The sequence below is a fragment of the Brassica rapa genome, chromosome A05 (genome assembly GCF_000309985.2).
Source record: "Brassica rapa cultivar Chiifu-401-42 chromosome A05, CAAS_Brap_v3.01, whole genome shotgun sequence".
In the NCBI taxonomy this organism is placed as follows: domain Eukaryota; kingdom Viridiplantae; phylum Streptophyta; class Magnoliopsida; order Brassicales; family Brassicaceae; genus Brassica; species Brassica rapa.
In genome coordinates, this window is record NC_024799.2 from 14714646 (window position 1) to 14727819 (window position 13174).

A 13174-nucleotide genomic window follows, 5' to 3' on the forward strand; every position below is an offset into this window, starting at 1 on the left:
TTGCCCATTTACATAGCTCACTTCCTGCTGATCGTCTCCTGCTTGTTCAGCTTCAAACGCCTTGTCGCCTGCACTCTTCTTAGGAGTTGTTTCCTCCATTATGAAAACTTGGCTCTGGTTTCCCTTAAGCAGTTGGTCCACCTTTGCTGCTAGATCATCTATACTGTTCACACTTTTGGAGCGATCGTGCTCCTTTTTCTTGTTGAGTGAACTTGAAGCCATGTTCTCAATGAGGGCGAATGCGTGATACCACTCAAATTACCCTAAGGAGTGTTACTCTCATCAAAAGAGGTTCAGATGTAGTACTTAGGGATCAAATCCACAAGGAGCTAGGGAACAATTAAATCTAGTGTTTATTAATTCTAAGAGTTGTAAATGTTTAAATGAAATAGCAATAGTAACAAGCGAAGTAAATAGTAAATGTAACTTGATTGGAAATGATATTAGATGCAGGGCCACTATTCAGGTGTTGGAGATTATAATATCTATACGTGCCTATTTGTTGCATGCATGATATGTTAGAGCTCAACCGCTTAACTCAGTGATAAGCTGTCGCATGTTTTATTGGTTAACAAGCTAGATCTCGTGTATCAACGGCTAGTATGTTGACAACGAGAGAGTGTCGACCGATGATCCTATAGGGACGTCGACCGATACACCCTTACTTACGTCGACCGATACACCTTTACCTACATCGATCGACGGGTTCTAGCCAGGCCTATGCGCGAGTATGATATGCCCTATTAAGATACTAAATTGGCGGTTAGCCCTCTCTAGCAATCCTAATATGATAGATAGATGTCAGGATGGGATAACAATGGTGCTTGAGTATGCAGTCCTATCATGAATATCACAACAAGGCAGATCTATAGTTTGGGGCTAATCCCACAAACCTATCTGAACCCTGGATCTAATAAATGAACTACTCAGACATAGCAAAGCAATTCATGACAATGAAGACATGGAAATTCATAGTATAGATGAAAAGGAATTGAAAACAAGGAGTTCCAGTCACAAGTGATATTCTCTCCAAACTCTCTCTCTCTCAAAGTAAAACTGTAACAAAAAGCTCTCTCTGCCGTCAAAACATTTAGGCAGTATATAATCTACTAGGTTAAAAACTCGTCAGGGCATTTTCTTAATTTGGCATGGACTAGGGCTTCAAGTCCGCTGGATCCAAAATGTCGCATGTCCGATGTCTCGACATCGATCGATGGTACTTGTGTACATCGATCGATATTAATCTTCATTTGTCGAGGCATCTCATGGTGTCGATCGACAGTACTGGATGTGCATCGATCGATTGTTCTTCCTCTCGTCGACCTCTACATGGTCAGCTCGGGTGAAATGTCTTTTATGCTCCAAAATGCTCCAAAGTCATAGCTTTACTCCAAAATGCACCTGAACCTGAAAACATACCTAGAAGAGTAGAAAACATAGATATATATATAGTAAAACACCTATATATCATGGATGAAAACGGGTCAAATCCAAGGTATATCAATGCGCCAGGCGTGGTTTGAGTCATGAAATCCCCATTACTCGAAGAATCTAGTGTGTTCCGAAACTCGTAGCTCACTCCATCATAGAACACTTCCAATATATAGTCATCGTCAAACCCATGGTGCGGGCACTCTCTCTGGTATTCCTTATATCTCTCCCAGGCTTCATGAAAAGGCTCATCAGATTTCTGCTTGAAATTGGAGATCCTATGCCGTAGAGCCGCGGTTTTAGACTTCGTATAGAAGTTGCTCATGAATGCTGATCAAACCTGATCCCATGTAGTGAGAGAACCGGTTGGGAGAGATTGCAGCCAGCTAGAAGCTTTTCCTTCAAGAGAGAATGGGAACAACGTGCATTTGACATAATCTGGTGGCACTCCATTAGAGCGAGAGAAATTGCAGATTCTCTCAAAGGCCTCTATGTGGTCCATTGGAATGTCTGAAGTGATGCCGCTGAACGTGCTCTTCTGTACCAGACCTATCAGTGCAGATTTGATCTCATAATCTTGGCGAGTACAGGGTGGAGGGTTGATGGGGGAGCGGTTAGTAGCGAAGTTCCGCGGAAAGTTTCGCTCCCCAATAAGAGCACCACGCTCTTCTCGCGTGGCGTTCTCGGCTGCTTGTTCTTGAGCAGCTTGTTGCTGATTTTGGATGGTCTACTTCATCTGCAACATCTGTTGTTGCTGAGTCTGCATTTGTTGTTGAATTAGTGCCAACGCAGCAGTGAGGTCATCCATATTGCCGTGGTCACCCATGTTGGTGTCGATTGTTCTTGGCTGTTGACGGTTCTGTCTTTATAATCTTGCGAGTTCGTCGTTGGTCAGTTGATGTAGTGGTCCTTGCGCGTTGTTCCGAGTATGTCTACTGGTCATGCACTTAGATCATCTGTTCCAACAAAGAAGCAAAGCAAGTTAGATATCTCAGACTAAATATTAAACCGAAAAATAAAGGTAAAAGCTTAGTCCCCGGTAACGGTCTCTACGTAGCGACCGAGCGGGGTGCGTGCTCCATCACTACGTAGCGACCGAGCTTGGCTTGAGAGCAAATTGTTGTGGTCTGGTAAGACCGTACATTATCTACTTTGTAGACAGCTGCGAGTCTATAAGAAGGAGATTTGGTCTCTCGTTGTTGATCAACCTCTCAGGTTTAGCGTAATAGGATTTGGTAAGATCACGGGTTTAAACACAAATCCACTGCCAGAAGAAAGTTTTGAACCTGATCCAGAGAATTACAAAGCGTTGTGGGAGTTGTTGAAAGTGCCGCTTGGGTACGGACCCAAGTTTGATGAACTTATAGAAGCTTTAACGGAGTGTCCATTTTGGAGTGCTGATCAGCGGAAATGGTATGGGCTGTTGTTTCTTCAAGCCATTGGACTTTATGGCTTCCATCATAATTGTAGAATACCCTTTGAAAGTGCAAAAAGAGTATTCGATGATGACACCCTGATGACTTATCCTTGGGGTCGGACTGCCTATGAATTTCTTGTTGATTCTATCAAGTTGTTGCATCCACAAGGAGGGTCGTACACCCTTAGCGGCTTCAAGGACGTGTTATTGGTTTGGGCGTATGAATCTGTCACAGTGTTCGGAGAGCTTTATGGCAGAAAAGTGAATCCAGACGAAATTCCGCTTTTGCGATGGGGTGGAAGTCGTACTCGTGCAAGTCTTGCTACTACAATAGCTAAGGAGATGAATGATCATGGAACGGTAAGGTTTAAATCAGACATATGAATCCTGTAATGTAATGTCTGAGTTATTGGATTATTTTATGGTTGAGTTGTTAATTTTAATGACTGATTTATGTTTTTGTGTTGTAGGTGCGTGTGAGGAAAATGGTGATGAAGGAGGGTCTAGAAGAGCTGTTTCCTCAGTGGAAGGATGAAGCAGATTACCCACAACTTGATAACCTAATTAAAGATATACATGCAGATAGGTTTGTTAGAGATTTTTATGTGCAATCGAATGAGAAGAACAAAAAAACGAAGGCTGGAGTTTCGTCAGAGGCTGAGCCACCCTCAAAGAAGCAGAAGAAAGGTAAGAAACAGAAGGAGGTGAAAATCAATGAGGGTGAAACTGCTGTTGTAGAGGAGAAGGAGAGTGCAAAGGAGAAGGGTCGTAGCGAAGCGGTTCTGCTGAACATAGTTGCTCATCTCGAGAAGTTGGACCAAAAATTTGACTCGAGATTAACAGAATACGACACCAAGTTTGGAGATTTTTCCCAAGGCCTTTTGGATACCATTGGAAATACAGTGAAAACTACAGTTGAAGAGCGTCTGAGAGTTTTGGGGGTGTCCAATAGTAGTCAACCTGAAGGTCAACACGTGATGGTCTCAGAAGACAACCAACAGCCGGAGTCCAATAGTTGTCAACCTGATGGTCAAAACGTGATGGTCTCAGAAGACAACCGACAGCCGGACTCCAATAGTGGTCAACCTGCATCTAAGACCCCTATTGATAAACAGTCCGAAGACAGCCAACCGCAAAAGACCCCTGATAAAGGCCAATCTGAGAAGAATCTGGCAGATGATATTGCTAAAGCTGATGCGAAAGGTATGGGAGCAAAGCTGAATTCGAAGGTTGTCAGGGATAAGGCTGCTGGGGTGAAAAAGAACTTGGATTCGGCGTTTGGTAATGCCGATGCAACAAATGCTGATTTGGTCTCTGATTCTCCTGGTAAGGAACCACCATTCGGACGCGGTTGCAGGGGCTTAGGGAAAAGAAATAACTTAGCGGCTGATTTGGAGAGGAATGAAGCTGAGTTAAAGAAGAAGCAGAAGCAAGAAGAAGCTGAGTTGAAGAGGAAGAAGAAGCAAGAAGAGGCTGAGTTAAAGAAGAAGCAGAAGAAAGAAGAGGCTGAGTTAAAGAAGAAAAAGAAGCAAGAAGAGGCTGATTTAAAGAAGAAGAAGAAGCAAGAAGAGGCTGACTCAAAGAAGGATATTCCTGCTTCAAAAAGGACTCGCAGTGGTACAATAAGAATACCCATTCCGACTAAGAAAATTAAGAACACCAAGTATTCAGACGAACTGTGGCCGGACTCTGATGTGGAGGAAGATGAAAGGAAAAAGTATGGAAGAATAAAGGAGTATCGGCTGAAAGCTGTTCAATTATCTCCAGATGGGTCTCAAATGAGTGCAGAATTTGGTCCTTCTGTACCATTTCTCCACATCGGAGACAATGTAACGACGTGCATGAGAAAAGGTTTTGAACCTTCACCTGCAATATATGATCCCCTAGGACCTGTTGATCCGGTTAAAAGGGATAATCTTTTGCAACACCTAAAGCCACACGAGTAAGGACTTTTGCACCATTTCGTTGATTTTAGCTAATATAAAGATTTTGCAGAGACTGAGTTGTGTTAAATTATCAGGGAAATTCCACATGGAGAAGCTCACGAGGATATTGAGTTCTACAGAATCCTCATCACTCCAAGACCTTGGCCCATCAAAGAATATGGATGGCTGGTTCAAAATGTAAGTATACAGCTGAGTTATATTTACTTTACGGCTAAGTTATAAGTATGGTACAGCTGAGTTATATATTATCTGTGCAGCATATTGCTTCGTATATTAGAGTCCTCATTCAAAGGTCCAAACAAGATGCCAGCCCATTGTTGGGGTCAAAATCGGTCACGACGGAATCAATGTCTGAAAGTCCGTAAAAATCAGCATAACCGTTTTTACGAAAAGTAATCTTCGTAAAGATATCTTTACGAACAGCCTTGCAGTAAAATATCGTCAAAATCTCAATCGAACCACTAAATACCGATTGTCCGAAGGCAACAGACATGTACCCAAATCGGCCGCGGACAAGCTCGAGTATGGAAATCAGACCGCGGACAAGCCAAGCTCGATCGATACGCGGCGACCAAGCATGCACACAGCTCGGTCGCTACGTAGCGACCGAGCTCGAGCCAAGCTCGGTCGCTACGTAGCGACCGAGCGATCGTCCCGCTCGGTCGCTACGTAGCGACCGAGCTCGAGCCAAAGCTCGGTCGCTACGTAGCGACCGAGCGATCGTCCCGCTCGGTCGCTACGTAGCGACCGAGCTCGAGCCAAAGCTCGGTCGCTACATAGCGACCGAGCGATCGTCCCGCTCGGCCGCTACGTAGCGACCGAGCGCTCGTCCCGCTCGGTCGCTACGAAGCGACCGGGCTCGAGCCAAAGTTCGGTCGCTGTGTAGCGATTGAACCTTTCCGAACGTCAATACGACACCAGTTCTTGCATTCTCGTCAAAACCTTCGAATGCTGTCTCCCGAAGACCGTAGCAAGCTCAGTCTATGTTTCCCGCCATTCTAATTCATCGATCAAACTTCGCGGATTAGAAACCGCGGAAAACTCGTAGTAAACGTGTCGAGTCGGAAGACGGCCCAAAGGGACCTAAAACACGACTCGAGGCCCATCCTACGATTTTCCTAATCAAAAGCCCGTAAACCACAGCCTGGTTTACGCTTGGTCCACAAGGAAGGATAAATGTCAAGTTTCCGTGGATAAATACGGAAGTTTTGAAGATAATTGTGAAGATCGGGAAAAATGGAATATCTCCATTTTTATGCTATGACGGCTTAAGGGCAGAAGAGTAAAAGCGTAAACCGACCTTGGAGCTAGTATATAAGGAGTCCTAGGCGAGGAGCAAGGGGAAGAACTTTTTAGATTCGGAATTCTCTGCACTTAGAAACTTTAGGCTTATTCTCGACAAGTTCGGTTTCTATGACTGGCACTCAATTACTAGACGAACTCGCCCAGGCAGTTCGATCTCTTGTCCAGCTCTATCAATTGAACTACGTTCGGCTTGATCCTCGAAAGGGGTACGTAGGCAGCCTTTAACAAGGTTCAGTCCGAAATCAATCTAAGCCTTTTAGATATCTTTTTCGTCCTTTGTTATCGAGCTGCGACTCAACTAGGATTAGGGTTTTATGTTGCTAGAGCTAGGTAACTCGCTGACGGCCCCTGCGGCCAAAGCCTTTGTATTCTCTTGTAATGATCGCAACGCTCTTACGCGGACTCGAAATAAGATCTACTGTTTTCTCTAAACTCGTTTGTTATCTTTTCATGATTTCCGCATATATTCGATCACTTGTCGTTGGCTCTCGCAGAGATCCGGGACCTCTGGGAAATTATGGTTTTCCTAGTTTCCTTATTTAAACGGAAATCGACAGTGCGAATTTCGGTTCCCACAGTTTGGCGCTAGAAGGAGGGGGGGTTACGGATTACTCTTACTCATAGCCACAAAACGCTTGATCGAAACGATGTTTGGATATATGAAAGACAAACTCGCAGCACTGACTGCTCCTATGGCCAACGCTTACACAAACACCGTGGTTTTCAACAAAATCGAAAACTTAGTCGCGACCTTCCGCCACAGGAAGAGCACTATAACAAGCTCGCGATTCCTCCCTGTAAACAAGAAGGGAAACGATAAATCTTATCAAAACCTCGTAAACAAATCTCGATGCATAAGGGTTTTACCAAAACACGTTTTCCGAAAACATTTCGGAAGGATAAAACATGTTCTCCCAAAAAAACCGCTGAAAAACCCCTACGTTAATCGCGGAAAAAGGAAACACAACAAAACGATTACACAGCTCGGTCGCTACGTAGCGACCGAGCACGCACACGCTGCTCGGTCGCTACGTAGCGACCGAGCACACACGCTGCTCGGTCGCTACGTAGCGACCGAGCACACACGCTGCTCGGTCGCTACGTAGCGACCGAGCACGCACGCTGCTCGGTCGCTACGTAGCGACCGAGCACACACGCTGCCGGTCGCTACGTAGCGACCGAGCACACACGCTGCTCGGTCGCTACGTAGCGACCGAGCACACACGCTGCTCGGTCGCTACGTAGCGACCGAGCACGCACGCTGCTCGGTCGCTACGTAGCGACCGAGCACACACGCTGCTCGGTCGCTACGTAGCGACCGACACGCACGCTGCTCGGTCGCTACGTAGCGACCGAGCACACACGCTGCTCGGTCGCTACGTAGCGACCGAGCACGAACACGCGCTCGGTCGCTACGTAGCGACCGAGCACGCACACTGCTCGGTCGCTACGTAGCGACCGAGCACGCACACTGCTCGGTCGCTACGTAGCGACCGAGCACGCACACTGCTCGGCTACGTAGCGACCGACGCACACGCTGCTCGGTCGCTACGTAGCGATCGAGCACACACACTGCTCGGTCGCTACGTAGTGACCGAGCTCAAGCCAACTCTCCACTCGCTACATAGCGACCTGTAAGGCCTCAAAAGGTCCTCCTTTGGGTTCTCTTTTGAATCCTCGTCGAAACGCTTTTCGTTTCGTCTCAATCGGAGTTTCCGTTGAGATTTTACGACGAACACAAGTGGGAATCTTCTCGGCTTACTTCCACTCGCTACGTAGCGACCTGTCAGACTGTCAGTCGCTACGTAGCGACCTGTAAGGCCTCAGAAAGGTCCTTCTTTGGGTTTTCTTTTGAATCCTCGTCGAAACGCTTTTCGTTTCGTCTCAATCGGAATTTCCGTTGAGATTTTACGACGAACACAAGTGGGAATCTTCTCGGCTTACTTCCACTCGCTACGTAGCGACCTGTCAGACTGTCAGTCGCTACGTAGCGACCTGTAAGGCCTCAGAAAGGTCCTTCTTTGGGTTCTCTTTTGAATCCTCGTCGAAACGCTTTTCGTTTCGTCTCAATCGGAGTTTCCGTTGAGATTTTACGACGAACACAAGTGGGATTCTTCTCGGCTTGCTTCCACTCGCTACGTAGCGACCTGTCAGACTGTCAGTCGCTACGTAGCGACCTGTAAGGCCTCAGAAAGGTCCTTCTTTGGATTCTCTTTTGAATCCTCGTCGAAACGCTTTTCGTTTCGTCTCAATCGGAGTTTCCGTTGAGATTTTACGACGAAAACAAGTGGGACTCGTCTCGGCTTGCTTCCACTCGCTACGTAGCGACCTGTCAGACTGTCAGTCGCTACGTAGCGACCTGTAAGGCCTCAGAAAAGTCCTTCTTTGGGTTCTCTTTTGAATCCTCGTCGAAACGCTTTCGTTTCGTCTCAATCGGAGTTTCCGTTGAGATTTTACGACGAAAACAAGTGGGACTCGTCTCGGCTTGCTTCCACTCGCTACGTAACGACCTGTCAGACTGTCAGTCGCTACGTAGCGACCTGTAAGGCCTCAGAAAGGTCCTCCTTGGGTTGTCTTTTGAATCCTCGTCGAAACGCTTTTCGTTTCGTCTCAATCGGAGTTTCCGTTGAGATTTTACGACGAAAACAAGTGGGACTCATCTCGGCTTGCTTCCACTCGCTACGTAGCGACCTGTCAGACTGTCAGTCGCTACGTAGCGACCTGTAAGGCCTCAGAAAGGTCCTCCTTTGGGTTGTCTTTTGAATCCTCGTCGAAACGCTTTTTGTTTCGTCTCAATCGGAGTTTCCGTTGAGATTTTACGACGAAAACAAGTAGGACGCTTCTTGGCTTGCTTCCATTCGCTACGTAGCGACCTGTCAGATTGTCAGTCGCTACGTAGCGACCTGTAAGTCCTCAAAGGGTTCTTCCTTTGCGTTCTCCTTTGAATCCTGTTCAAAATGCTTTTCGTTTCGTTTCAATCGGAGTTTCCGTTGAGATTTTACGACGAAAACAAGTGGGACTCGTCTCGGCTCCCTTCCACTCGCTATAGCACCGAGATGACATCCTCACTCGCTATAGCAACCTGTCAGGCCTCAAAGGGCTCCTCCTTTGCGTTCTCCTTTGAATTCTCATCGAAACGCTTTTGGTTTCGTCTCAATCGGAGTTTCCGTTGAGATTTTACGACAAAAACAAGTAAACCTCATCCAAAACTCCTTGGCTTGTTTCTGCTCACCCTACCTCCATCTTTGCGTTCACTTTCGAATCTCGATCGAAACGTCTCTTGTTTCGCCTCGATTGAAGTTACCATTGAGACTTTACGATATAAAAAAAAAACCGCAAAGACCTATTTTCTCGCATGGATTCAGATTAATCGTATAAAACGGGAATGGTTAGCTTAACATCTTAGCCGCCTTAACTATACGATTACGTTGGACCTTTTTACAAAAATCGACGCCCTATCTAAGGAGAAGATAACAGTCAAGTTCGGAAGATAAATGTCAAGTTTCAAAGGGTAAACACCAATATCGGAAATGGCGAACATACACGAGAATAGGAAACGGAAATGAGCACGCAAAACTGAGAAGGGACAAAACTGCATCTTCGAGAGAACTAAGGTATTTCCGACTTGAAATTTTTGAAATCAGACTTGGAATTTTCGTAGGAAATTACTTTGAGGCTGCCATAGAACTTTAGGGAACGTAAAACCTAGGCGGATAGTCTAGCGAACTAAGTTTTAAGCGATTTTTCCTGTCTCGATATATTGTTCCATAATTGTTCATCCAAATCTTGCAAACCGATCTAAACTCTCCGAAAGTCGAGAAATGATCGCCACGCATATCAAGCTCGCTTCCTAAAGAGAGAAAAAGTTAGAGACATGAACGTCGTCTTAAAACCGATTCGTTTCTGGCAATTTTCTCGGAACCGACATATCCCAAGTCGTCAACGTGGAAACAACCAAATCACAGTCCAAGCGTCGTCTATAAATCGTCCCGAATTATCGATCATTCCAAACATCAGGAGAGGAAACGTACACAACCCTTCAAAGTATCGGTTCAACCGTTTTTCTTTCGTAAAAAAAAAAAGGGGGAGTAGGTACGTATACTATACTCGTATACTCCCAAACTTCAAAAAACTTCTGCAAATCGTCAAGAATAGGCAAACGACAATCTTAATATTCGTCTAAACGCTAGAAACATATCCAGACGATCATGAACATAATCTCAAAAACTATACATCATTTCTTGTCGCAATCATGCATACAGAAAACTTGTACCAATATCAAACTGAAACTCGACGATTAGCCAAAGTATTGAAGCCTTTTCCGGCTTCAGAAAGCCAGTTTCGTTTTAAACTTAGCGGCGAGAAATCTTCAATCACCAAAGCATTTCTTTCAGTTTCCGTTGTACCAAGTAAGTCACGGAAAAGTATCGAAAACATTTGCGACGAAGAAAACTCGAGAATATATGCAGCATCGTGCACATTAAAAGCAGCACTTTCCTCCCGATGGTTAGCTAGATCCACTTCTGGTTGACCAATTCTTTCAAGAAACAAATGTGTCATGAGAATCCTCTCGAAAAACCTATGAAAAACGTTCCGCGACTAGATCGTATTGAAATAAACTTCGGTAATACTCCATGGGTAACGCCAAGCAACCTTCACCTAAGATCAAAATCACAGCGGGAACGTTTCTCGTAGAACCCGCAGAAACAATGCTACTTTGACATATGTATACATATCACTGATTTACGACCTTCGTAAAATCGGTTATATGATATGATAAATTATCGTATAGCCCACAATCGGAAATCATATGATAAATTCTTCATAACGAAACTAAGTCCTAACAACCAAACGGTTAACGGAAAATCTAAACTTTTCGAAAATTGACCAAGTTCAATACGCTCCACAATTCACTTTAAGCCCGCAACGTTTTAACCACAATACGCGGCATGTAAGGAAAAATTCGTAACAAAGCTTCTAGAGCTATACGAAACATCCTAAAAAATGCACGAAATACATCTCCCTCGCAACATCGCGAAATATCTTCAAAGCCCGCGAACATTTCAAGCACGAAACGTGGCATACGAAAGAATAACAAATCTTCAGCATCGCGAGACGTCGCGGACGCCTGAAGATTAGTTCTTCGACGAAATTTCCTTCCTCGATAAAAACACCTTCATGGAAGACCAGACAGTCATACGCACTAACATCTTCTCAAAACATATTCTTCGCGAAGACTCAAAATAGTAATTTTTACCATTAAGTTTGTTGCTGATCACGACAAACTCTTAACGTCCTAAACAGACTTAGCCATCTCGTAGAAGATGACTCTCTTACATCCGACACAAGGATAATAGCGCTATAAAAGAAATCCGAAATTTTGGTCCAGCACTTCCGGTCTCCGGAGAGATGCTCGATTCCAACCATACAAGTCGTATAAGCCGAGAACCTATCGCGGACTTTAAATCGGTATGGAATCAGGATGAAACTGAAACGGGATACGTAAGTCGAATTAGTCATCGCACCCTCTAAAACCAGGAGTAAACCTAGGTCTTGCCCTAAACCCAGCGCACTGGTCTCTAACATCTCTAGGCATAGTATCAAACACCCTGATACGAGATCCCAAAATTTGTCTCTTTGCCAATATTCGAACGTCTTCAGAAAATCCCGCAAGTTTACACACTGCGGAAAACTCTCGAAACAGATTATGGATATGGCAATTCACACAGAGTTAGATTACGAGACGACAACTCGTAGTCTTCCCTCTACACCCATACAAAATGCCATCGGCAGCAACACGCCTTATAACCGCTACATAAAAACTAGACCATAAAGGTCCTACTGGAAAACTAGTCATAAGAACCTTAACTCCAAGATGAACTACGAAAGGCTTGATCCCTTCAACAAGGGTACGTAGGCAGCCGTCATAAGGCGCAGCCCCAATCTTATCGCGTTTTCTACTTTTAGGAGAGCGAGAAGATCACTTACCACAGACCTTTTCAACCATTAATTCCGCCTAACTCACCTAACTTGCCTAACTTGCCAAGCCACTCGCTAGAACCTCACGCTAGAAGCTCATGATTCTAACGAGCTGGGGGGCTAACTGTTGGGGTCAAAATCGGTCACGACGGAATCAATGTCTGAAAGTCCGTAAAAATCAGCATAACCGTTTTTACGAAAAGTAATCTTCGTAAAGATATCTTTACGAACAGCCTTGCAGTAAAATATCGTCCAAATCTCAATCGAACCACTAAATACCGATTGTCCGAAGGCAACAGACATGTACCCAAATCGGCCGCGGACAAGCTCGAGTATGGAAATCAGACCGCGGACAAGCCAAGCTCGATCGATACGCGGCGACCAAGCATGCACACAGCTCGGTCGCTACGTAGCGACCGAGCTCGAGCCAAGCTCGGTCGCTACGTAGCGACCGAGCGATCGTCCCGCTCGGTCGCTACGTAGCGACCAAGCGATCGTCCCGCTCGGTCGCTACGTAGCGACCGAGCTCGAGCCAAAGCTCGGTCGCTACGTAGCGACCGAGCGATCGTCCCGCTCGGTCGCTACGTAGCGACCGAGCTCAGCCAAGCTCGGTCGCTACGTAGCGACCGAGCGATCGTCCCGCTCGGTCGCTACGTAGCGACCGAGCTCGAGCCAAAGCTCGGTCGCTACGTAGCGACCGAGCGATCGTCCCGCTCGGTCGCTACGTAGCGACCGAGCTCGAGCCAAAGCTCGGTCGCTACATAGCGACCGAGCGATCGTCCCGCTCGGCCGCTACGTAGCGACCGAGCGCTCGTCCCGCTCGGTCGCTACGAAGCGACCGGGCTCGAGCCAAAGTTCGGTCGCTGTGTAGCGATTGAACCTTTCCGAACGTCAATACGACACCAGTTCTTGCATTCTCGTCAAAACCTTCGAATGCTGTCTCCCGAAGACCGTAGCAAGCTCAGTCTATGTTTCCCGCCATTCTAATTCATCGATCAAACTTCGCGGATTAGAAACCGCGGAAAACTCGTAGTAAACGTGTCGAGTCGGAAGACGGCCCAAAGGGACCTAAAACACGACTCGAGGCCCATCCTAC

General features: G+C 45.9%; 1 protein-coding gene and 1 non-coding gene across 2 annotated transcripts; both read left to right on the forward strand.

The window, feature by feature from the left end:
• Positions 1 to 805: 805 nt before the first annotated feature.
• LOC117134433 (DNA ligase 1-like) lies at positions 806 to 5267 on the forward strand. Its single transcript, XM_033292858.1, has 3 exons — positions 806 to 3208; positions 3319 to 4790; positions 4869 to 5267. Exons 1-3 carry the CDS (start codon positions 2948 to 2950, stop codon positions 5014 to 5016), a joined length of 1881 nt encoding a protein of 626 aa, XP_033148749.1. The 5' UTR covers positions 806 to 2947; the 3' UTR covers positions 5017 to 5267.
• LOC117134463 lies at positions 1617 to 1723 on the forward strand. Its single transcript, XR_004458648.1, has one exon. It is a non-coding gene; the product is annotated as a small nucleolar RNA R71 (small nucleolar RNA).
• Positions 5268 to 13174: the final 7907 nt, after the last annotated feature.